The sequence below is a fragment of the Macrotis lagotis genome, chromosome 4, assembly GCF_037893015.1.
Source record: "Macrotis lagotis isolate mMagLag1 chromosome 4, bilby.v1.9.chrom.fasta, whole genome shotgun sequence".
Classification (NCBI taxonomy): Eukaryota; Metazoa; Chordata; class Mammalia; order Peramelemorphia; family Peramelidae; genus Macrotis; species Macrotis lagotis.
Genome location: NC_133661.1, coordinates 100,511,381 through 100,538,074, shown reverse-complemented (window position 1 = coordinate 100,538,074; position 26,694 = coordinate 100,511,381). Strand labels below are relative to the sequence as shown.

General features: G+C 36.8%; 1 protein-coding gene across 3 annotated transcripts in view; it reads right to left on the bottom strand.

Annotated features, from left to right (window-relative positions):
- Window positions 1-26,694, bottom strand: part of NRAP (nebulin related anchoring protein) — an 81,448-nt gene that overhangs the window by 17,486 nt on the left and 37,268 nt on the right. For 2 of the 3 annotated variants that reach the window (XM_074233648.1, XM_074233649.1), the window contains exons 19-33: window positions 26,437-26,634; window positions 25,656-25,760; window positions 24,366-24,464; window positions 22,859-22,963; window positions 21,997-22,104; window positions 20,084-20,395; window positions 18,624-18,728; window positions 14,280-14,378; window positions 12,280-12,384; window positions 10,681-10,788; window positions 9,511-9,624; window positions 6,391-6,588; window positions 4,023-4,127; window positions 2,318-2,416; window positions 329-433 (exon numbers count right to left, since the gene is read on the bottom strand). In XM_074233648.1, coding sequence (XP_074089749.1) covers window positions 329-433; window positions 2,318-2,416; window positions 4,023-4,127; window positions 6,391-6,588; window positions 9,511-9,624; window positions 10,681-10,788; window positions 12,280-12,384; window positions 14,280-14,378; window positions 18,624-18,728; window positions 20,084-20,395; window positions 21,997-22,104; window positions 22,859-22,963; window positions 24,366-24,464; window positions 25,656-25,760; window positions 26,437-26,634 — 1,965 coding nt within the window. The remainder of the gene's footprint in view (window positions 1-328; window positions 434-2,317; window positions 2,417-4,022; window positions 4,128-6,390; window positions 6,589-9,510; window positions 9,625-10,680; window positions 10,789-12,279; window positions 12,385-14,279; window positions 14,379-18,623; window positions 18,729-20,083; window positions 20,396-21,996; window positions 22,105-22,858; window positions 22,964-24,365; window positions 24,465-25,655; window positions 25,761-26,436; window positions 26,635-26,694) is intronic. The other variant, XM_074233651.1, reaches the window with a different exon arrangement.

The window sequence follows — 26,694 nt, the reverse complement described above, 5'->3', positions numbered from 1 at the left end:
TTTATTTATTGCAAAGTTTTACTAATTTTTTCTCTTTATATCAAAATTATTTTTGGGTTCCACAGAATCTCAGGATTGAAAGGTCCCAATCAGAGAGATCTAACCTCTTGTCCCACTAAGACGAAGCTAGTCAGCTTCTGTTTAAAGACTTCTAGGGATATGACCCATCCAGAGTCCAGTGAGTCTTACCCAACAAACTCAAGCAATTGGGAGTCTATGCAATATTCTCCCTTCATTGCCTGTCTCCCACCACTCCAAGGAAAGGAGAGACATGAACTTCAGTATTTTTCATGCAGCCAAGTTTGGCCACCCAGAGAGAACTACTTACCTCACTGAGGTTGGCTGCATTTATTTTTGCCCTGATAAACTCAGGAAGACCCAGAGTCGTTGTGTACTGGTGACTTATGTTCTTTCCTGCTGCTTTATAGAGACGCTAAGGGGAAAAAGAATCATTAAAGTCATTGAAACCTTTATGAATAACAAAATAATTTCTTCTGGGAGTATAAAGAGTGCAATGTACTTTCTGAAAATCTATTCATATCCTATAAGGCTATAAACAGAAAAGAGATTGGAAGGGATCATGAAGCAAATGAGATGCTAGTAATTAGTTTGCCAAAATGCATTCATTTTTCCATTTATTAAAACATAGTTTAGACTTTATGACTTTGAGACATCAATGCATCATTTGTTTTTGCTAGATCTTGCCTATTTGTTATAAAGGTTTTGCTTTTCAACAGGAAAAAGGTAAGAGGGAAAGTATATTAATTGAAAAAATTTCAATTTGAAAAAGATCTGTTTCCTAATTTTCATGGGATCATAAATTGAGAGTTAGAAGGGATTTTAAATATTATCCACTCCAATCTTCCTTTCTCCATTTCACAGATGAGGAAACTAAGACCCAGAGGTGAAATTATTTCCCTAAAGTCACACAAATAATAACTAACAGATATTATATTTGACCTCAAACTTTCTGATTCCAAATTCAATGCACTGTCCATTGTTATTAATAACAACTTATTAATAAATAATAAATTATTAATAAATTAATAATAAATTATTTATTAAAAATAAAAGAAGAAGAAGGTTATATATTGGATGGTACACCTTTAGACTTTAAGATATTTGTTCATGTTCAAGCCAAATCAAAAAACAAACCAAACAAATCGTTTATATATACAACCAAGGATAAAGATGCAATGCAAGAAACAACAATGGATTAGAATGCTCAAAGAAAGAGAAAGAAAAATAAGTAATATGGCATTTTCCCCATCTAGAAAAGACATAGTAAAATTGTCAAGTAGAACTATAGGATTTAGAGTTGGAAGGTACCTTAAAGATCATCTACTCTAATCTCCATATTTTACAGAGGAGGAAACTAAGATCTAGCAAGGGGGATCTGACTCACTAAGGTCACATAGATAACAAGGAGCAGAGGTGGAATTCAATTCATTTTACCAAGGAGAAAATGGACTCAAAAGAGTCCAAAAGACTAAAATCATAGAGCTAATATGAGATAGAACTAGAAATTAACTTAAATTTTTTGCCTTTAAATCGAGAGCTCCTTCTAGGGGAGCACAATGGTCTTTGACGATGATGATAATTTAATAATTTCTAATTTTGTGCATTTCACTAAAGTCATTGTTAGTTGCTATATATTTCCTTATTTCCCAAGATTTTAATGATTCAAATGTTTGGAAATGGCCTAGTAGACTGAAGAAGCCACCTCGTAAGACAAGACCCTAACAGAGATTAGGCCATATACTCCCTATATTCTTGTACTGAGTTGCCTTTTATAAATATTAATCACTACTTGGTAGGAAAAATATATACATGCATATGTATATAATGCATACCTATACATATGAATGTATATATGTATATAGTCAAATTCCAACTAATTATAAAAATACCTAGGATCATGAACCAGTATTCTAAACCTAGAAATTATCCAAAATCCTTCAATTGTTGTTTTCTTTAGGTAGAAGTCCAACTTCCAAAGAAGAAATAAAGAAGACAATGACTGAGAGATACTCTTTTGGTAAATTGAGAAGAGCATTATATTAGAAGCTAAAAGACATGAGATAATCAAATGAGAAAATGTAAGTTGATCCAAGGTAATGGAGTATTCCAGAAAGTTACCAAATTAAGTATTTTATAAAATTTAAAGTGCTATATAAATGTTAACTGGTCTTATTATTATTCTTTGGACATGATTCTTTTCTTCCCAAACTTTTGTTGCTTTTTTTTCCCTTTCCTTTTATCAGCAGAGGGCAATGTTAAAAGTCCACCCCTGATTTCAGTAGAGACTTTTTTTTACCTCATTAGTAATCTGATTGCTGAATTTTGCATGAAGGAGTCCTGGAGAGTCTGTCACAGCTGTGTACCTGAAGGACTGGGGCTGCTGGCGGTATTTACTCTGAGTTCCGCAAAAGAAAAAGAAAGAAGGAAGGCTCCATGAGGCACTGGCTCTGAGAAGTTCCAGGGTCTCCTCTGTCTCCAGTCTTGGCCATAAAACTGGGCTTGACCAAGACCAGAGACTCTCAGCCACTGGTGTCAGTTCTTTCCTTGGACTTGGAAACAATCTAGGACATTCAGAACTCATTAGTAAGGGGGAAGCAAATGGAGGGAAAAGTAGAGGGTTGGACCAGATGCTGCTCAACATAAAAGGGAAGTTTCCATTGTTCCTTCTCTGTAAGTGTCAGAGGGACACACAAATTAGAGGTTCAGATACTAAATGTATTCAGGACCACTGCTCACAGAAGTGTTTTAATATTTTAAATTTATTTTATTTATTTTACATATATATTTCTTGAGTCATATCAATAGGCTTATACCAATAATGGGAAGCCATAGAAAAATCTATGAGCATATGTAACATTCTAGTCTCTTTGAACTCCCTATGAATTTTTCAATTAATTCAAGGACCTATGAGCTCATTGGTAGGGGCACTCTCTTCACTGACACCGATCCCAAGTCTTCCACATCATAGATCATCTACATGAGTTGCTATGTGTTTAAACACAAAAATCATATATCACATTGTTTTTCTGTCAGGGGAAAGGGGGAAGGAAGGGAAGAAGAAAAATATAAAAAACAAAGATTGTTTGAAAACTAGCATGACATGTAGTTGGAAAAAGAAAGAAGAAAGGAAGGATGGAAGGAAGGAAGGAAAGAAGGAAGGAAGGAAGGAAGGAAGGAAGGAAGGAAGGAAGGAAGGAAGGAAGGAAGGAAGGAAGAAAGGAAGGAAGGAAGAAAGGAAGGAGAAAGAAAATATCCTTGTGTTCACCCCTCTGAGGGTAGGGGTCTCCATACTTTCCAGGATTACATAGCTGGACTTTCAAGTTTAATAGATATAGATAGGTCCTGGCTGGTATTCTGCAGGCATGGCCATTAAGGATCCAAGGTCATTTGTGTCCCATGATGAGGCATTAAGAGTAGCACTTCAGGGAAAGAATTCTCATATTATCATAAACAGCTAATTGGATCAAAACTTATCTTATTCCAAATGAATTAATTGAAAATGATAAATATTGTGATCTCTATTATGTTCTCCCACATACAGTTAAAAAGATTGAAAGCTCCCATGCTTACTTAGAGTATGGTCCTATAACCCACCCAAGAAATCTAACTTTTAGGTGATTTTTTTTAAGTCAAAGAGAAAAGGTTTTTAGTCTCTCAATCCCAGTATCAGAATTCAGCATTTTTTTCTTCAAAGCCCACAGGAAATTACTACTCTTCAAAGCAATCCCAGGAAACCACATCTTACAAGCTAGTAAAATAATTTTTGTTCTGGGTAATGGAAAGTTTGGAGTTATCTGCAGAACTGTCTTAAATGGCACTAAGATTCAAATGTGCACACCAATAAAATGGGTGAAATTAAAGATTAATCTAATGAGTCACATCTAAATAGCATAGTAATGTACTTTCTTTAATTAAAGATATTTCCCACAATATGGCAAATATTACTGATAATATTAATACCCAGAAGCAATTAACCCAATCCAAGGAAAATTGCTGGTTACCTCACTGATGAGCTCAGATGCTTTCTTTCTTCCTTCAATCTCCAAAGTTCCTGGAATAACACAGCCAACACCTCTCATAAAGTTTAGGTCAGATTTATACAAATTCTGAAGGAAACAAGATGAGAGGAAGAGACAGAGGAATTAGTCAGACATAAATTTAAAACCTTTTTTCATTATATTTCAGAATCAAAGTAAAACAGGAGAGGGCAAAGATCCACTAAAGACCATCTTAAAGGCAAAACAACACTCCAAACCAGTTACTTCATACATTATTCAAGTTAGGTCTTTTCAGATCAAAATTTAGTTTATACCGGAGTCTCATCAATAACCATCTAATTGGAATAGGTGGTTATTGAGTTCAGTAGGGGAAAAACTCAACAATGTTATTTACTTAGTAGCATCTGAAAGGAAGTCAGGCAAATCAAAATAAATAAAATATGCATGTAGAGAGACAATAACTAGGTTTATAAACAATCCAGGGCAAAATTTACACTACTTAAAATGAGCCCCCAAAAGCACCAGAAGTAGTTCTCAAAGTGCAGTCCAGAGTCTCCTAGAGGTTATGATTACTCTTTCAGGGGGATCTGAAAACTTATTTTCATCATAATAGAATATGTTTCCATGTCTAATATCACACAATGATAGACAAAATCCCAAACCAAAGCTTTTTTTGTGGAGCCTTTAATAATTAAGAGGGTCTTAAGATTACAAAATTTGATAACCACTGAGTTATAACAAGTTAAGTAATAGTAGCTTCAATTAGTCTAGATTCAGAACTTTGCTAACGGAATTCAAGATATTTTTCCCAAGAAAAGGGAGAGAGAGAGATTGCTCACACACTTGTCATTTGTGTTAATGGTTTTGATGTCCCCAAATTTAATAGATAATTGAGCCATCCTTCACTTCTGGTGCAGGGGGCACGAGTCAGAAGTGCTTCTTTCTGCATCCACTCATGATGAAAAGAAGAGAAACTAGTAAGGCTTTTTGTGCTTGTGTAACAGCTCTATCTCTAATAAGTAAGTGTGGTGACTCCCTTGTGAACTTCCTGGCAATTTGTTTTGCAGCAAAGTCTGTAAATAGGTATGAAACAACACACTGATGACAAACCCTCACACACATCTGACAAAGTTCTGTCCCGGGGGGGACATGGTCCCAATGGTCCCAGTTGTCTCTCCCCTAAACTCTTCTGAGTGAATTGATGCTTATAGAGAAAGATTCACAGAAAATATACTAGATATATATGCAGGAATGGAAAAACCCATGAATATTCTGCCTTACATACACTTTCCTACTGGAGAGACTAGAAATGACCACACTAACAATATCATCCAGGAACTCTGAACATTTCTAAGACTTATAAAGGATTTAGAAGAGTCTCCAGTGAGGCCATTGGTCTGATTTCCTTTCTTCTTTCTCTTCTCCACCAATTTTTTTTCTTGTGCCCTCTTCCCTGAGAGAAAATAGTGGAAATGGGGCAAGGCAAATAGAAGTGGTGCATATTCCACTTCACTTCCAAAGAAACCTCCTGATAATAGGGTCCTGGGCAAGAAGAGGAAGCTATTTTTCCTACCTGGTCTCAGTTGACAGAGGATCTATCTCTTTTCTGCTAACAAAGTTGTATGAAAAGGGAGGAAAAGAATTAAAGGGTCAGGGTGGCTAGGTTGCACAGTGGATAGAGCACTGGTCCTGGAATCAGGAGTACCTGAGTTCAAATCCGGCCCCAGACACTTAATAATTACCTAGCTGTGTGGCTTTGAGCAAGCCACTTAACCCCATTGCTTTGCAAAAAAAAAAAAACTAAAAAATTAAATGGTCATATTTAGTATGAATGGGGAGGTAGAGGAGAAGAGTTGTTCTCCTGGGACCCCTCACTATTGATAATTGAATATCTAAACATATGAAGCCCTCCTGAAGAAGAGAAGGGGAAAGGAGAGGAAGGGAAGGAAAAGGACAGGACAGTTCAGAGAGAGACAGTGCAAGAGAGACAGACAGAGAGAGAGAGAGAGAGAGAGAGAGAGAGAGAGAGAGAGAGAGATACTATATGTATACTTTTTTACATGTTGGTCCCCACTGTTAACATATGAGATCCTTGAGGGCAGAACACAGTGTCTGGTACATAATGCTTATTAAATGGTTGGTGACTAAATAACCAATAAATAGCTCCTGAGGGAAACTATAAATAGCCCCTTTCCAGGTTCTCCTGTAATTCTTATATAGACTTTTATAAGAAGTGATAAATAGGATGCTCTTTGTAGTTTACTCTATACTTTCAGATCCACTGAACAACCTTCAAGGCTTAACATTGACCCAAGGGAGTATTTATGATCAAACCTAGAAGTAAAATGGTGCAAGGTCTCTCCCTCTTTACCTCACTCTGCAGTTGGTAAGCTTTTTTGGCACAGTGTAACCTCAGGTCTTCTGCCAAAGATGTGTACTGGTGGAGCAGTTGTTTGTAGTCCTGGTCGCTGGCCAAGCTCTGGGCCTTCTTGGCATGCACCAGGGTTACCATGTCCAACGGCAGATGGAACTGAGTCTTTGAATGTTCAAAGCCTTTCTTGTAGTTCACCTAGAGAGGTAGGAACACCAACAGTAACAGTTTCAATAGCATTATTACTATATTTATTGTCTCCATTGCAAAGTCTAAATGTTATATAATTACCCATTCATTAAGGCCCAGGAGGGATTCTTGGCAAGACCAACTCTCCTTCCTCACTGCAACTAATGTTAAGAAAATATGAATGGTCCAGAAAGGGCAAATCATTCTCTCTAGCCCACTGGGATTGATGACACAGTTTTTAGACCCAGTTTAGTTCTATGCTTCCCCCAAATAAGAGAGGGTACAGAGGAAATACTAAGTAATTTCTCATCCAATTCTGGCAATTCTACAAATTTTCTAGATGCAAAAGGACATATTTGGTAAACTTTTGCTATTCTCCCCCCCCATATTTCTCACCACCTCCTTTTTGGGTTCAGTTTTCTAGCCATCTGTGATTCCCCCCCCAGGAAACCATGTTTATATACATATACATATATAAATATATATGTATATATATATACATATATATACATATATATGTATATATAATTGCTTTAAGGGCCCAGTGGGGATTCTTATTTCACAATAAGCAAAAATTGCAATACAGGTTCAGGGATTATTCTGTATCTTCAAAACTCTGAAACTGGACTGAAGAGGGAAAGACACAGCAGGATACAAAAGAAAAGAGTCCATGGAAAAGTCAGAAGAGCTGGGTTCAAGTCCTTGGGTCATAGCCACATTAAAATCCCTGAACCTCAGTTTTTCTGTTACTACAGTGGGAAAAATAAAGCTCATTCTATCTGACTCACTATATTTTGGTGAAGAAAGCTGCAAAAAAACTTTGAAAATCTTAAAATGCTAAGTACTTGAAAGCCTTCCATTGAATCCTATGCATCAGAGAGGAATGGAGTAAGGTAGGAGGGAGACATAAGCAACAGGTACAACCTGGCCATGCCATTCCTAAAACCAAGAACAAATGCAATTATAACCTGTTTCCCTTCACCAGCAATGCTTTAATTCAGGTTAATCACAAAATTGGAAGGAACCTCAGAGGTTATCATATCTAAACTGTACCTGAACAATAAAAACAAAAAAAAAACTCTACAACCTTCTCTCCAATCTGTTTCAAAGACATCCAGTAGCAGGGAATCCATTAACTCTCAATCTAGTCTGCTTTTGCTAGTTGGCCCAAATTATCAGGAAGTTTGGGATTTTTTTGATAAATTCTTACGTTAAAAAAAAGTTAAATATACTCCTTTGTAAATCTACTCCTTGCAACTTCCATTTATAATCTCAATCCTTCCCTCTACAAACAAAGGCAGTTATCAGGTCTTCAGAAGAAATGTCTTCTGGAATTTTCTGCCAATTAAGCTGCTCAGTCTCCCAAACACTCTTACCACTCATTATATGACATCACGAAACCAAATTAAGAAAATCACCTCTAGCTAACTTGAAAGAGAAAAGAGGTTACTAAGGGGCAATATGTAGCCCAAGTAGGGAGTACATCACTGGTTCAAGGAAAGTTATTTCCAGGTAACGCTTTCCAGGCTTCCTCTGCTTTATGTGTTCATGATATTGATATATAAACTTCAGGTCATGACAGCACCAGAAGCCTGGGCTCCTGGTTCTCCCCTCACCATTCCTGCTTGCTGGACTGTCTGGCTCTCACCAAAGCACCTATTGGGTCAGCTTCCTTGACCAGCTATATAACTATATTGTGCTAACATCTTAAGATCATAGAGCCATGAGTTTTCTTCCATAAAATGACTAATATGGAACTATGTTTTCATGATTGCACTTGTATAACCTATATCAGATTGCATAACCATTTCAGAGAAGAGGAGGGGAAAAACAGAAAGAGGGAATATAATGGGAACTTAAAACTTTAAAAAGTGAAAAAAATTACTTTTACATGTAATTGGAGGAAATCAAATACATTTTTTTAAAAAAAAATCAAGTAGTTAGAACTGCCATGCTCTAGTCTATTTCCTTCATTTCACAGAAAAAGAACAGAGGTCGTCCTAAGGGACTTGCTGGACATTACCCTTACAGTAAGAAGCAGGGCCAGGATTTGAACTTATGATTTGTCTTCTGATTCCAAATCCAGTGCTTTTGCCACTACATAGAAATACTGTGAATGCACTGTTAACAAAATCCTTTCATGGGATCATGAAACCCCTCTAAAATCATCTGGCTGATCACTCATTTATAACATGTCAAATTATTTCTATGGAACAAACTTCCCCCTGTAATGCTGTTTCCCCTAACATTAGGTTTCCTAGAACCAATTAACAACATTAAAGAGAGTATTATCTCCTCTAAGGACAACTTCTTTGAACATGAAGGGAAAGAATTAAATCATGGGCAAATGAGGCAGAGAGAAATGACCAAGATACATGTGTTTTAGCAGAAGAGTGCAACATGCATGCACACAGATCCAACCCATAGGAGATAATGGATGTCAAATCACTGGGTGAATTGTAAAGCATTTAGAGTAAGTCATAATTATTATGATAGCCAAATAACTGTATAAACCATAGAACATTAAGAGTTGAAAGGGGCTTTAGAGGTTATCCATCCAGCACCCTCATTTTATAGATGAAGAAACAATTAGTGAAGCTACTTAGTGAAGAAACTGCAAATTCCAGGTCACTTGACTCTAGTACTCTTTTTCATTCCCCATTCTGGGAATGCCAACATTTTAAAAACTTTAAAAATAAAACAAAGTATTTTCTTTTGCTGTTAGGGTTGTTTTTTTTTTGTTTTATTTTGTTTTATTTAGGGGGCAGAGGTTTTTTTTAATTAATAACCTGAGGCTTTGTCCAAGGTTCAGTTATTTAATGATCTCAAAGATAAACACATTATTTGTTCCAGCAGTTCAATAGCCTTGGACTCCCTGGGACTATTACTATAGGTGGGCTGACATATTCATTTACATTTTTTTCAACTTACATCACTTTGGACTGAGGTTGCGTGCACCGAATGTGAGAGGTTGATATCATCTTCCAAGCTTCGGGATCCAAGCATCTGCCCTTTCATTTTCTCAAACGCCTCTTTGTATTTGTACTAAGAGGAGAGAGAAAGAGAAAAAAATAATAATACATAAGTGACAAGGGATGCAGAATGGAAGAGGTGGGTATTGGGTGAAAATGTTTTGTTCTTTTGACAGTCACCAAGTGAATGAGTTAAAAGAAAATGTGGTGCAGAAGTCAAGAGGTCTAGTCTTCTTTCATATGCAAGGCTCAGGAAGAGTAAAGGGCTCTGTTCTGTTCTGGGGAATGGCAGTAGATCTTTAGTAAATCAAATTCCAGTCTGGTTCTACCTGCTGGGACCTGGGTTGTCCTGCCTGGAAGAAGAAGGTACATTGAACTGTTTGCAATTTCTTCCTGGGGGCTTTTTCAAGACAATAATAACTTCCATCTCCTTGGAGCCCGTGTTTATATTTAAAGCAATTGTGGGTCTTTTGTATGGTTATTTTGTTTTGTTTTTACAAAAAAAGAAAAAAGTGTCATGTTTATTTTTTTCTGCCTAAGAGATGAATATGTTTTGCTACTATGAGAAGGCACTTGGTGCAGGATAAACAATACTGAACTTAGACAGTCTGAGTCCTAATTCTGTCATTTAACCCTTCTGATCTTTGACAAGTCAATTTTCAGATAGGTTTGCTATAAAGAAGGTTCTTTGTAAACTAAAAAGTCATATACAAGAAATTATCATTATTATTATTATTATTATTATTATTATTATTATTTATCAAAAGTAGGTTCAGAAAGTGAGAACATCTCTGAATAAGGTGGGAGGAGGGAGGGAGGTAAAACCTATACATCCCTCCATATAATCCTCTCAGATAAACCTACAGTTCCAGAGATGGCGCTAAAGAGAAAAGAGAGGCAGCAGCAGAACTAGGTATGGCTGGAGAGGGGGGCAATAGTAGCATAGACCCAGCTCATATGGGAGACATCCTAGAGGGAGCCTTCTGGAAGGATTCTGGAAAGAAGAGGTAGTCAACTCATTGGTTTAGAAAATGTGAGAATATCCATAGATATAGAAAATGAAGCAGGAATTTGAGAGAAAAGATGAAAACTTTTTAGCATCAACCAGGTAATTGCAACAAAAACTCACATCACTTATGATTTCACTTGATGTCTTTGCAGCCTGAAATGGAAGGGCATCTAGTCTCAATTTATAGCCACCATCTCTAAGCTTGCTCCAGGATTCTTTGTATCGTGTCTGAGAAAAAATGAACACAAATTAATTTCTTCATTTGACTTGAAGTCTTCCTAACCATTAGGTTCCCAAAATGCATTCATTAATTCAGTCATCTATCCATTCAACAAATATTATTGAATGATTACTGTTCCATTCAATAAACACTTGCATTGGGAATGTGCTTCCATTGGCTTCCTATTACAATTATAGATTCCTCAGGCTGAAAATAATAAACTCTCTTTTTTTTCATCAGGTCAATCTATGATTCCATCAATGTGAGCAACTCCTCTTAAAGATGTAACTTATACAGAATGTCACTTGGGGCAGTAAGACAGTGAGCATCTTGCCTGTGGACACACACACAGCAGGTGTCAGAGGTGAGCCCTGAACCTGAGCAACCCTGATTCAATGACTGGCTTTCTATTCAATACACTATGTTGTTTGTCAAGAAGGCAAATATTGCCTAAATATAAAAGAGTCTATACTATATGAATATAAATAAGCTCAATATTGCCCAATATATGGCCTTGGGCCATCTCTTATCTATTGTTGTTTACCTGTCTTATCTCCCTCTCCAATCTTGAAAGCATAGACCATGTGCTAAATTTTCCATGACCCAACCCCCTAGAACATGACCCAATCCCCTAGAACATACTAGATACCCATATTTTCATTGGGATACACCTGCTCTGAAATCAGCATCAAGGCTTTTGATGACTAATTAGTCCAACAACATCATCATCATAGACAACAACAAACATTTATCAAGTGTTCTTTCCAAATCAGTCACTAATTTCTAATGGAGAAGATGACATGCAAATATCCATGTTTCTTTAAGATATATACAGTATAAACAAAGGTCATCTCAGAGGGAAGGGACCTGGGGTGGGGGCAGATACAAGGAAAGGTCTCTTGCAAAAGATGGGATATGAGTTAAGTCTTGAAGAAAGATAAGAAAAACAGGCAGCAGAGGGGAAGAGGAAGGGAATTCTGAAAGGGCAGTCAGTGAATAGTCAAGAGATGTTATATACAAAGAATACAAAAAGCCCATCTTTTGAGGCCATAGAGTATCAAGAAGATAGTAAAATATAAGAAGAGTAGAAAAGTAGAAAGAGGTCAGGTTGTGAAAAGCTTTTAAAAGTTAAAACAGAAAATTTTATGTTTGTTTCTGCACATAACAAGTGGCCACCAGAGTTTGAGTAGAAGGTGACATGTTCAGAACTACTCTTTAGGAAGATTACTTTGGCAGCAGAATAAGAGGAGAATGGATCAGACTGGGGAGAGACTAAAGGTAATACACCCTTTTTTATGTATTCATGCTTTCTCATTCAAAAGGTCCTTCATGCAAAAAGAGATTTCTCCTTTCCAAGCAAAATATTCCTTTTCTCCAAGTTGTTATTTTAAATGTTTGTGTGTGTGTGTGTGTGTGTGTGTGTGTGTGTGTGTGTGTGTATGTGTGTGTGTGTAGATCTCTTTCTATAGAGCAGCATCCATCTCCAAAGTCAACCTCACCTCACTGATGTTCATGGCGTTCAGTTTGGCTAGGAGTACTTCGGGGAGGTCAGTAGTCTGAGTGTAATGATGTTTTATGTCTTCTCCTTGCTCCTTATACAGCCTCTGTGAACAGGGAATAATTTCTTATTAAAAATGGAGTATATCTCATAGGACTACTCTAGCCGACAAGTGATAAAATCCAAACGTTAAGGAAGTGGTGTGAATGTCTATCTGTACCCAGATCTCAGTATCCCACCCCTTTCTCCTCAGATATCCCACAATCTCACTGGAACATTTCTCTTAATTCTTTTATGCTCAGAATATAACAGACTGAGACCTTTCCTACTAACTCTCAACTGAAGAATGTAGCCAAAAATCATAGAATTTAGAGGTGGGAAGGACCTCAGCAATCAGCTAGTCCAACCCCCTCATTTTATAGATAAAGAAAAAGCAGCTCAGAAAGACTAAGTGATTTTCCCAAAGTCACAGAAATAGGAATAGAGGAATAGGAATTTTAGTCCAGATCCTTTGATTCTAAATTAAGGGATTTTTCAACTGTATAAAATGAGGAAAGGAAAGGTACAAATAAAAACTGTGTTCATCCACAAGCTATACTAGCAGATATCAGACTTGAAAAGTCATCAGATAAGATGACCACTTCTTGAATCATTTTCATTTCCTTAAATTTTCTCTGCATTTTGATTTATCTACAATCTCTCCCATATGTCTGCTCTAACTAGACCATGAATGGGACCTAGCAGTAAATGTGGGCACCCTGGCATGGTTTCTCTGTCTTTCCCATTTTAACTGTAAAGTACTCTGGACTGGGCTGGGCTGACCCAACCCCCAAATCTTATTTAATGAGTCCGTGTTTCTAAGTATCACAGCAGTGCCCCCTAGAGTCAGTTAACTAAAGTATCTGACAGTTTTCTCAACATAGAAAAATTTCACCATCAACTTTCCCCAGTTTTCAATGTAAATTTTTTTTGTCTAAAATAAAGTCAAATAAAATTCATTACCTTTACAATTTGAAAACATTAAAATTAATCTCAGATTATTGTAGGACATTAGGCTAGCAAAACACTTAATGACAACAAACATCTGCTCAATTTGGAGATATAATGAGGAATTTGACTCCTGCCTAAACTTTACAAAATGTATTACTTAGTGGAAAATTAAGATGGTTTGAAAATATTTTAGGCATGCACAGGACATAATAAAGAAGACATTGGCAAAGCAAAGTGAAAAACATATCTCAATGTAGGCAACCAAACTAAGATAATGCTCCTTACAGCAAATTTCTGCAGTTCTAACTATGGAATCATTGAGCTAGCAGGGACCTTGAAAATAATCCAGTCCCATTCCATCCCTTTGCAGATGAATCCCATTAAAGTCCAAAGAGCTTCCATGTGTGAGGTAAAATGGATAAATTTCAGATCTTCAATTTACTCTGTGCTGTGTAGATAAAGACAAACCCAAATTTTGATTGAATTTGTTTCATTTCTTATCAGAACTCTGAAATGAAGGGGATGGAGAAACAGTTTGAAAATTCAATTTAATATCCTCAGAGCACATTCAAATCATTTTCCAGTAAAGGTGTCTGGCCTTTGGATCCCACTGTAGCATCAAGCATGCCATTCATGACGTGACAAAAGTGAAAACAATTAAAAACAAAAATAAAATTTTTTGCTCTAAAAATGGTATATTAAAAAAGAGGGTGATCGATATAGAACTGGAGGAGAGAATTAAGGAGTATCACAACAGAAGATAATATAAAGAAACACAAATTTGGATGGGTCTTAGGGGAAAGACTCCGCTCCTCATCATAAAGAAAATAACACCCTATTTTCACACAAATGAAAAGTCAACCCCATTCTAGGTCCATCTTGCTAGTACACAAAAGCTTACTTATGCTTCGGACAACAGGGAAATCAAGACTAAGAAACACTTTGGCTTCTATCGGACTGTTGAAAGAGGATCCCACTCTATAATCATAATGTATATACATTATAACTTACATCCACTGCTTGGGTATAACTAATTCTAGCCTGGACCATCTCAGGAGTGTCTTTAATACTGGTAAACTTCAAAGCCCACGGATGCTGACGGTACTTCTTCTGTTGAGCAGAAAAAGATCAAAGCTGTGAATTTTGTGTGGTTCTTTCATGCCATTTGAAAGAGAAAAATCATAGGTTGCTTGAGATTAGAGTGAATTTGTGAACATAATTATAATTCCACTTCCTCCATCTTTATGTCCTAGGTGCCTTCGGGTTAATATTTGTTTCAATTTCAGCATAACCTTGTGTCAATTAACATTAAAGTAGTTCTACATGATACAAAGGGAACACCTCAAAATTAGGTTATCCCAGTAAAACACTATAAGTCACACTTAGAAATGGGCTTTTAAAAGCTTCAAATACTATGTAGTGTGTTGTTTACATATTTTTGGTTCCTCTAAGCAAAAAAAATTTTTGGAATGGTTACATTTAATATTTGAAGTTTTCTATTTTTCTTCCCACACAAGAACATGGTGGAGTCAAAAATAGCTCATATAACATGCCAGATAATGAGATCATCATTCATACAGTAGGCTCTCAGAAATGTTTATGATAACAATGACAAGAATAATAAAATGATATTCAAAAAAGGGGTCACGGCAGAATATAGAACTTAAAACATTCATTCATTCATTCAACAAGTATTTTTAAACACTTGTTACATACTGGCCTTGTACTGAGGGGTCTATAAATAAAATTAGTTTAAAATATAAATAATGATAATTCAATATTGGATTAGCAAAATGGTATTTCTCTGATTTTATGTTAGTTCCTGAAAAACTGAGTAAAAATGAATTAAAAAAACAAAGAAGCAAATAGGCAGACTATATTTGCAATGAAGTAGGCTAATTATTATTTTGAGGAACTTAGAAGTGATTATTTTAAGGAACTTTCATAACCACCCCTTTGACCCTTTCTAAAACAAGGCCCACCACAATATTCTTTCCCCACCTGGCCAATTTATTTAAAGGGTAAGCAAGGTAATGGCATGGTTTCTCTCACTGTCTATTTCTAGCTACTCACTTGTCTCTGGGCCAGAAAGATTAGAGTGTGCTTTTTCCTTCTGCCCAAAGATAATTCTTGAGTCAATATGCCTGAGTATAGTGTGGCTGCCTGTGTATACTGAGACTCTCACCAGTATTCAGCTTTCATCCTGAAATAGCAGAGGTCTCTTCACATGGCATTGATCTGGTTCATCTTGAGAATCTCAGTGATGCGATAGAAGTGCTAGGATCTCTATTACTATCTACATGACCTTGGAGAGGTGACTCAACTTTGCTGAACCTCATTTCTTCATTTGTAAAATGAAGGGGTTGGATCAGACGAGATCTGATACTTTACAGCTCTAAATATACTTGAGGCCAAAGGATCTGATTGAAAATGGTTGGACTTCCCATGAAATGTTGCAAAAGTTTAATTATCTACTTTAAAAAAGCGTTTAGCACAATTAAAGGCTGAAATCTTGCAAAGCTTCAAAGAAGCTAAGCAAATTCAGTTATTCAAGTTCTAAAATTAGATAGTCACTATGGGATAATTCTTTCTATAAAAGAACCATATCACAGGAGAGTGGGGGTAAGTAGGCAGACAATTGAAGAAAATACATTTTTAAACAATGAAATTTAAATGTTCATAATTCCTCATTTCATTTCATATGTTCACATGATCTTTGGACTAATTATTACAAATTCTAGAACTAGAAAGATTTTCCACTAAGATGTCCAAGGCTCATGTTGTCCCTTTGTCACAGTAGTCATCCTAAGATGACTCCCCTGAATTTCATATACCACCTTCTGGTAGAACTTTAAAACTCCAGTTTGGGGTTGTGGATCTTTTTTTTTATCTTTTTATTCCCAGAACCATAGTAGGTACTTAATAATTGCTTGTTGATTAATTAAGAGGATACATATATAGGCCAGCAAAAAGTTATGTGTGCTATAGAATTCAATCAATCAACAAGTTTTCAATTAATGCTTACTGCATGCCAGATATTCTATGAATTAGTTGGGATTCAAAGAAAAAATAAAAAAGTTTCTGCCCTCAAGTAATGGTAATTAATAATAACTAACATTTATATAGCACTTACATTGGACCAAGTATCGTAATAAATACTTTATTAATATTATCTCATTTGATCCCTCATAGCACCTCTATCATTATTCCCATTTTACAAACGAAAAAGCTGAGGCAAACAGAGGTTAAGCGACTTGCCCAAGATCACATAACAAGTAAATGGCTGAAAACCTATTTGAACTCAGGTCTTCCTGATTCCAAGTCCAATGCTCTATTCACTATACCACCTGTCGGATATAACAATACATAAATCTTTACAAGGAAAGAAGGGAGGAAGAAAGGTAAGAAGAAATGAAAGTAAGAAAGAAGGGAGAAAAGTATAAAGAGAAAAGGAAGGAAAGAAGAGAGAAGGAAGGAGGGGAGAGGGGAAGGAGGGGAGGAGGAAAAGAAAGGAAAGAGGGAAGGTGAGAAAGAAGAAGAAAGGAGTGCTGAGAAGAGAGGGAAGGAGGGAAGGGAGGGAAGGGAGGGAAGAAGGAAGGAGGAAAAGAAAAGAGGGAGGGAAAGATGGAAGGAGGGAGGGAAGAAGAAATGAGGAAAAGAAGAGAAAGGGAAGGAGGAGAGAAAGAAGGAAAGAAAGGGAAAAGAGTGAGGAAGGATATATTCATTCATTTATTAGATGCCTATTATAGAGCAGCTAGAAGCTAATCTTAAGGGAAAAGCACTACAAATTAGAACAACTTTATCATAGTAATTGGGAGTCTATCCCACAAGACAATTATCAATCCCAGGAAGACAGGGCAGTCCCATGGGGTAAAAACTGAAAAATCTTTATGAATTACTATCTATTCTTACAGACTAAAATGACCACTAGGAGTAAGACTATGTATTTCCCAGAATGGAAGATCAATGGCTTTTGCTCTATTTGGTTCATCTGCATATGGCTACTCACCTCCACTAGACTATAAGTTCTTTGAGGATGCCAACACAACATGTTTTACTTTTTTGACCCAAGGTTCTAATGAAGTATATGTTGCTACTGTTTTTGCTTGGTTTCAAGGGCTTTAGGCCTTTATGAAAGTACAGATTGTCCCTAGAGCCATCAGACAGATGCCTAAAGGCCCATTAAGGACAGAAAGAGACTTTGGTTGGGGATGCTCAGGCATGTTAACCTAAGACACTCCCTTCCTCTCCTCTAGGCTTATATTCTCACTGTTCTGAGGCCTTCTCTGATCCCCTTGGCTATCATTGCTGTTTCCCCAATCACTTTATCTTCCCTCATATTTATGCCACCTTTAACCTCCCCCACCCATAAGACATAAGCTCCTTGAGGTACAGATCATTATTTTTTACTTTATTATCCTCAGATCCCAGGATAGCTAGGATAGTGTCCAGCATATACTTGGGATAGTGATAGAGACCTATGATTTATTTTGAATAGAGAATGGAGGAAACCCCCTTTACCAAAGCAGGCTGGTATTTTCTCTTCAATGTATGTATTTCAGTGATCCATCCATAGCACTGTTGAGGGACTCAGGGGCACATAAGCATTATGTGGCAGTGGTAAAACCTGAACCCAGGTCTTCTGATGACAGCTCTCCCTCTACTGAGTCACATTGCTTGCTGACATGTTAAAATTGCTTTTAAACACTTATTAAATTAAACTGAGCTGACCTTACTTCTATTCCACTGTCTGACTCCCAAAGATTGCCCTCAGATGTGAGAGAAGCACCTCTGCCTAAACTCTAGTGCAATTAGTGCAGAGAATGTAGAGATGCCTTAGGGAAGGGTCCATTTAGTCCAGTTAACCTTGGATAGCCCCAGTATTAAAATGCAGGTGAGAGACCCAAAGGGCTGAATTATACAGAGTGCTAGGCACTCTACCGGTGTCTCAGGTGTTTGGCGAGCAAGGGGAGGAGGGGAGGAAGGGAGAAATGTGTGTATAAAGTGACAAAAGGGCTTTCTGGGTGCAATCAATGTATCTTTTCATCATCTCTCCTATGTTGCTTCATTAAAAAGGTAAGTTAGTGGGTAGCAATTGAGCACTGTTTGATTGCCATTATTATTCATAATATCATTTGTCACCTACTTTGTTTTTGCAAAGGCTATATGGGCTCCTACTGGCGTGTGTTTGGTATGTGGTTTCCCTCTAATTACCAGTCCTAGTCTGGGTTTGGAGTCCTTTCATGTGGCATTGCCTTTTTCTTTGCCTTTTGAGTGGAAATGATTTTAATTTTATACAGGAATTTTGCACACATAATGCAGCCAGTTCTGTTACATGCTGTCACGAAATCTCACCTCACTAATGAGTTCTCCTGCCTTCTTAGCCTGTTCCACATTTAATGACCCAGTGGCTATCCATCCGGCTCCTTTCATCCAGTTCAAATCGGCTCTATATTGGTTCTGACAAAGAAAAAAAAATGCACCATTGTTGGTGCTCAGACATTTAAAGCACCATTAAAGGATCCTGACATAGCCCAGAGACCAACTGAGTCAAATTAGCTCCTGCTTTTGTTTTATCTGCTTCTGCACAGTCACAGGTAGAGCCTCCCCCCCAAAAAAAATTAAATTAATTTTTAAAAATCGGAGCCATCTCTGCTTAGGATGACTTTATGTGATACCCTGCAATATGGGGGGGGGGGACTCAACCTTTTTCCTCATTATTGACTTCAATACTGACTCCAACAGCTGAAAGGAGCAGATCTCATTGTCTGTCTTACCAGTTTTCTTCTTTCAAATGACATGCAGGGGAGAAGAAAATGAGAATGCACAACAGAACGCAGGTGGAAAAGTATTTGATGGAATTTCATAAGACATTCAGGGCTTCCTGTGGTTTCAGTTCCTTCCTACATATCTCCATGGGGCAAAATATTCCTTTACTTGCCATTATACAAGGAGTTTTTAATGGGAATGACCATTTAAATGGATCCCTTGTTGAAACTAGTTCACCTATCTACCATGGAGTAACCACACTGGTGAGGATGTAAGTGTAAGATTCAGCAGCATCTGTCCTGATGCTTTGGTTCATTGACCATATTGAACTAAATAAATAAATAAAAATTAAGTACAATTAGGGGTCAGAAGAGCAAAGAAGGGGAGAAATGGATGATAATTTTCACAGCTGAGGCTATCATTTCCTGGAAGGGTAGTGTGGATGAAACAATATATCAGTCAATCAATAAACCTTTATTAAGGGTCTTCTCCATTGCCTAAGCCCTTTCCCCAAAAGACCACAAAACAGAGTCCATTCATTCCATTATAACCTCTTTTTCCATCACATATAAAATAACACAATCAAAATTCTACTACCACACATATACACACTTCTACATGGAAAAAATGTAATTATGGAATATTCCATGAATATAGGAAATTGTTGTGAAAATATCCCTTGAAAAAGAATATAGCTCTACAGCTTCATTGCTGGTGGGAACCTAAGTTTGATTGCCTGGGAAAGAGTAAAATCTCTTGGGACTAAACATTTTGAATTGGATCTGTAAAGAGGAGCTTTAATCTAAAGGTTGAAAAACCACACAGTTATATTGAATGGATGTCATTTAAGGACAATCTGGTAGGGGAGAGAAAATATATACTCAAGGAAATATAATATTAATTACTTAAGTACAAACAAAATACTCTTAATAGTTTGGAAGGTTTCCTCTATAACAAATGACCTTAACTGTGGTCTTAACTGGGATAGGAAAAAAATAGCATCTTCATGTCATTAATGGGAATGTCGTTTAAAATAAGCAACTTACATCGCTTTGCAAACCATATGCCTTCCTCGCCCATTCCACCTTCATGTCTGTAGGCAGAGCAGTAAATTGATGTAGGGCTGTCTTATATCCTATGTCCGTGGCTAAATGCTGAGCCTTCTGAGCATGGACAAGGTGGATCATGTCCAAGGGAACATGACACTGTGTTTTGACATCCTCAAATCTTCTCTTGTATTCCAGATCACTCTGCAGCTTGGACACTTGGAGAGAATGAGCCATCTGAGAATCACCTTGTACACCCTTTGCTCCAATCAATTTGCCTTTAGATTTCTCATAGTCCTCCTTATATTTTATCTAATGGAAAGAAAGCACAGGAGGCATGAGACTGTCCCTGAGAAATGATCAAGCCTCAGTCTATATTCAATATAGGTTACAAAACAAACATCCAGAATATTTGAAAACCAGATCAGGTTTGATGAAGTTTGTATCTATAAATCCAATTCAATGAATATTTACTGAACACCTACTATGTTCAGAACCCTACACTAAGCATAAGGGATATATAAGATGAAAAGGCATAATCTTTGCCTTCAAGGCAATCTGGTAGGGAGAGAAAACATATGTTCAAGGAAATATAATACAAAGTAGAATATTAATTGCTTAAGTACAAACAAAATAAGAGTTTGGAAGGTTTCCTCTATGACAGAGGGCTTTAAATGGTAGTCTTAACTGGAATAGGAAAAAAAATTATACTTTAATTTTTGCTAATTTTTAACTGAAATTTAGAATTTCCTTTAATAATCTTAAAAACATTGTTCTGAGAAGTGGTAGATAGGCTGCATCAGACTGCCAAAGGGGTATGTGTCATGCAAAAGTGATTAGGAACTGGTCAAACAGTAATGTAGAGCAGATAATATTATGTTCAAGAAAAAACCCTGGAGTGGGAGTGAAAGCTAAAGGCAACAAATGGAAGCCTCAGACAATTACTGTGTGACCTTGGGCAAGACAATTACTGTGTGACCTTGGGCAAGTCACTTAATCCTGTTTGCCTCAGTTCACTCATCTGTAAAATGAAGATAATATTAGTACCATCTTCACAGGGTTATTGTGAAGATCAAATGGAAAATTTTCAAAACATGAAATGCTAAACAATTTTCAGCTGTTATGTATGTGAGAGCATATTTAACTTATAAGTACGATATGAAAAACTGATACTGTCTAATACAGATAGAAGTGTGATATTTTTAAATTTCATTCTGTTTTAAATTCATTTTCTATGACTAATATAGAAATGTTTTACATGATTGCACAAGCATAATCTTTATCAGATTGCTTACCATCTCAAGGAGAGAGGGGAGGGATAAAATATGCAATTCAAAACTTTTTTAAAAAGTTTAAAATTTTTTAACATATAATTGGGGAACAAATAATATATATGCATATATATATATATATATATATATATAAGTTACTTGAAAGGTAGCTTGGTATAATAATAACAAAGGTTCATATTTATGTGGTGCTTCTTGTAATCTCATTTGGTCATCACAAGACTGAGGTATGTGCTTTTTTTGTCCCCATTTTAGAGATAAGGAAACTGAAACAAAAGAAGTTGGTATGTGAGGCATCTTCCTGTCTACAAATCCAACATTCTATTGGATTTGAAGTTAAAAAATATGGGTTCAAATCTTGATAATACTTCAAAGGCACCTGTGTGACCCTGAGCAAGACATTTCACATTTCTCTGGGTTTTCGTATTATCTTTAAAATGAAAGGATGGGAATAAAAGATCTCTAAGTCCCTTCTCACTGTAAATCCTAGGATTTCCCTTCTCTGATTCTCTGTTTTATCGATTGTAAAATGAAAGACTTCAATTAGATAGGCTCTAAAGTCTCTGGTAACTGTGATAGTCTGTGATTCAATTATACATCCTAAAACCTCAAGAAACCACTCACATCACTTGCTAGGTCCCTCTTGGCCTTGGCTGACAGAAACGACAAGGAGTCCAGACGAAGTTCAAATCCTTTTGCCTTCTGTTTCTCCCAGCTGCTCTTATACAGTTTCTAAAGTGATATCAATTTTTAAAAAAATTAATCTTTAGGTGAGAGGTTGGCTTCAGACTTCTTAATAGCCTCATTAGGAAGGGAAATTAAATCACCAAATGTCATCTGTCAATACCTAAGAAACTCCAATGATGCTCATTAAAACTATGTGAGAAATAAAAGTATTGATTCTTAAATAGTATGTCATCTAGTAAGGAATAAGTTACAATCTCTAAACTATTCACAGTTTTAAGTAGTATTTATTAGGCACCTGTGTATAGGACATTGTACTGGTACCAAGAGAGAAATATAAAGTTCACATAAGACATGGGCCCCTGCTCCCATGGGAGAGAATTTACAATCTTGTAGTAATTTCTCTCACAGGGTGATATATAAATAATTGAGTTATGTCACCAAATAACTCCTGCTAGGCATCCTTTTCTCACTCCATTCTCTAGCCAATCAGAAATGAAATATGAGTAAGAGGTAGGGCAAGCCCCTAGAACTTAGTTACTAAACCTTAGACAGGTTGCAATCTGCATTTTTTTGGGGGGGGGACTTTCCATGCTGGTAGTTTCCCAAATAACCAAGTCTTTCAAGGACTCACAAAGAGTTGGATCAGGATCTAGTCCAACCACATAATACAGGTAATCATAGATGACACTGATACATTGTTTGAATTAGTCTATTATCCACAGAATTTCAAATGAAGCAAGTCTCATAAAATCCCATTTGAAGAAAAAACAAGTATGGCATACAATCCCTCTCCCAGTACCTCACTGAGATGCTGAGCATTAGCTCTGGCCTGCAGGAAAAGTGGCTCATCTTTGCTGATGGTGTATTGATGAACATCATGCTCATTCCCAGACTTGTAAGCCACCTAGCCAAACAAAACAAAATGTCAGCAGAAAGGAACTCAATTCAATTCAATAAGCATTTAATATATCGTGAAGTTCTTTGTATTTTACTTCCATGTGCGTAACTGATATTCATATTTGTATCACTCCATAAGAAAAAAAGCCAGGGAACAACCATTCAATAGTAAGTTGTCTTTCCATTGGTATCATGGGTAGGAGATTATCTTGGTAACTTCTGCCCATTTGCTCCTGTTTCTAGTACTAAACAAAATAAGTTTAATTTTTTCTCCCATTAGACAGCACTTCAAATACTTGAAGTCAGTAGTATACTATTTCCCCCTCTACCACCATCTTCCACAAGTAACTTTAGCAGATCTCCATATGGCATAATCTCAACACCACTTGCCAATCAGGTTGCCCACCCCTGGACACACATCATTTTATCAATGTCCTTCTTAAAATGTAGTATCCTGACCCAAATACAATATACTTAAAATGTGATCTGATTAGAATATGGAAGCCTGGGTCTATGCCTCTCTTAATGCAGCTTCACACACACACACACACACACACACACACACACACACACACACACACACACACATAAAGTCCATTTAGCACCCCCCAATCTTTTTTTAGATGAACTATTGCCTAATCACAGTCATATTATGAAATATTTTTTAAACCATGTAAGACTTTTAATTTCCCTTTCAACTTACAAATTTGATGTTTGTTTTTTTTCCCAGCTCACTAATAAAAATGTCAAACAGCACATGCTCAAAGAGAGAGAGAGACACTGAGCACACAATTAATGACTTCCATACAACTTGATTTGGATGAGATACATGTAAATGCAAGAGAGGGAGAAAGACTCAAGGCAACTTCATCAAAACTAAAACCTAGCTTCAGTTTGGTCCTCAAACACTGTGTTTCATAAAGATGATAGGGATTTAGGGACTTCAAGAGGCTTCCTCTTTTAGAGGAAACCTAAAAGTTATACTACAAAAAGGTCCATGGTAATCCTTATTTGCTTTTTAGATTTCCCTGGAAGTTCACCAAATTTGTGGTAGAAGAGATTGGTGGATAAGGGAGCCAAGGTGACCTAGGTAAGAGAAATAACACTTGAAACCAAGCCTAAGTCTAAGTCTCTGATATTCTCTATGCATGGCAAATAATTTCATCTCATCAGACCAGATTTTTCCATAATAAGCAACATATTTTGAGGGAGATGCAACATGGTACAGTAGATTGAGGGTAAGCATTGTGGGCCTCGGCAAGCCATTGATTATCCTTTTATTTCAGTTTCTTCATCTGGAGGTTGAACTTAATGATCTTTAAGGTCCCTTCCAGCTCTCAGTCTATGAAATTAATTTCTAAGATCTTTCCAAATTTAAGTCTTATTCCAAGGGACAACTCAATACTCACATTACTCTGCAGTTCCTGGCTTTTCTTGGCATGTTCCATTTGGGAACTGTCAGTAACACTGGTGAACTTCAGAGCATCAGCTCTCTGTCTGTACCTTTTCTGTTTTTAAAAAAAAGGAAATAGAAAAGAAAAATACCATGACATAAAAATACTATTGAGTGTATATACTTCCATTTCAATTAAGTTTTTATTGACTTTCCCTCATAACTACTTATAGGACATGGGCATTGCTGTACAAAGTACTTAGCATGGAGACTGGCATGCTTAATAACTATTGATTACTTGATCCATAAATTTAAATATTACTCTCAACAATTTTAATATTGTAGAAACCTCACAAAGAGGAGTGCCTCCTTGATGGAGCTAGGATTTGCTAACAGGGTTAGTTTGCCTTTAGGTGGGGGCTCCCAAATATAATTGTACAGCCTGTTTATGTTCATCTTAGAAATATTGGAACTGGTTTAGGAAAGGAAGATAACTTCCCCAGAAACAAATAGGAAATTGGGGAGAGTGAAGATAAGGATTTAAGTGCCCCTAAGAGTGATTTAACTCCCCAACCATGAACAAGACTGAGTTAGAAGTATCTAAGTCATATGGGGAAATCTAACTATCACTTTGTGGTTCTTAGCAGGTTTTTTTATAATGAACTGAGGTACAGGGGCCCAAGTGGGTGATTTTTTCCCTCTCTGCCTGCCCCTGTATATATGAGTTGTCCAATTTATCTCTGCCCCAAGAGAATGAATGAACCATGGAAGATTTTCAGTATGGGAATTCTCATTTTAGAATGCTCTCCACTAATCCAGATAAACCATTCACCTGTAACTTATAATGTTATTGAGTTTCCTGGGGTACCCAGAGGTTACTTGATTTGCTCATGGTCTCATAGTATGTGGTATGGGCAAAGCTTGGACTCTCTATTCACCCTGACCTGCTAACCCTCCTTCTTGGAGTTAAGAACCCAAGCTTAGGCTTTTGAAGGAGCCTGCATTCAACTCTCTTGGTCTAAGAGTATGAATTCCTTCCACGATTGCAGTATCCCCTAAAGCCTAGCAGAGACCTGACAAGTTTCCAAAATCTTTTATTGCCTTCTACCCTCTACTTGTTCTACTGAGATTTAAATTTCTCACACTCCAATTCATAAGCAGCAATACATTTCCTTCTGACTTGGAGTTTATTCATCAGATATAAAAGTCAATAGAGTTCAGGGAAATTAAGAGATTTCATCAGGTATCTTAATGTTTCCAGGGTTAAGCAGGCTCTGAGAGACCAAAAGAAATGTATTTTGATTACCTCACTAATCAACTCTCCGGCTTTCTTGGCCTGTTCTATATTGAGACTCCCCTCAGCCATCCAACCAACTCCCTTCATCCATGACAGATCTGCCTTGTACTGCAACTGCAAGAGAAAAATCACCACGTTGTAATTAGAGAAATTGAAACAGAAATAGAAAAATCATCAGGGAACTGAAAAAGCTCTATACTTTGCATGTGTTTTTCATTTAAAATAAACAATTTTGGGTCCTGCACAAGCAATAAAATAACTGGACTAACCTTGTGCCCAGTCCAAGTATTTAGCTTGTGTTGCCCCACAGGAGCTCTTTCAAAGAGTATTTGTTGCTCTTTTGACAAACACTTTCTCCCTTTGCTATGTGACAAAATTCCTAGTCTTTCCCCCATCCTATTGCCAACACCTCTTTACCTTTCTAACATCTCCAGGCACCAACTCTAATTTTCTCTTCTCCAGATCCTATTGCATTCTCTCAAGTAGGGTTAGCATCTCCAAGTTCTCCATTGTTCTCTTCTCTTTTTTTCCTCTCAGGAGCTCTGATACCTCTTCCCTTTCTCACAATACTCCAGGTAATTAATATAAGACCCCAAAGTGGATTTTTAAACTTTTCTACTCTGAGAAACCAGCCTTCTGCTATTATATAGTCACATCTTTTTTAATTCTAAAAGAATTAAAGACTAAGACAAATTATCTAAGACTTAATTATATAAGACAAAGACTAAGGATTACTGTGCACAAAGATGAGTTTGGGAATACCTGGTAACAAGATGGATAGAGACCTCACCTCACTCTGAAGCTTATAGGCTTTTTTAGCCCAGTTGGTTTTTATGTCCTCAGGGAGCACTGTATAGACATGCAATTTCTTCCTGTAGTCCAGGTCACTGGCTAGAGCTTGGGCCTTCTTGGCATGCTGGATGTTGACCATATCCATAGGCAAGTGGAAATGAGTCTTACTCTCTTCAAACCCTTTTTTGTATTCAACCTTAAGTATAAACACACACACACACACAAATATATAAATATATTTGACTTAAAACTTGAC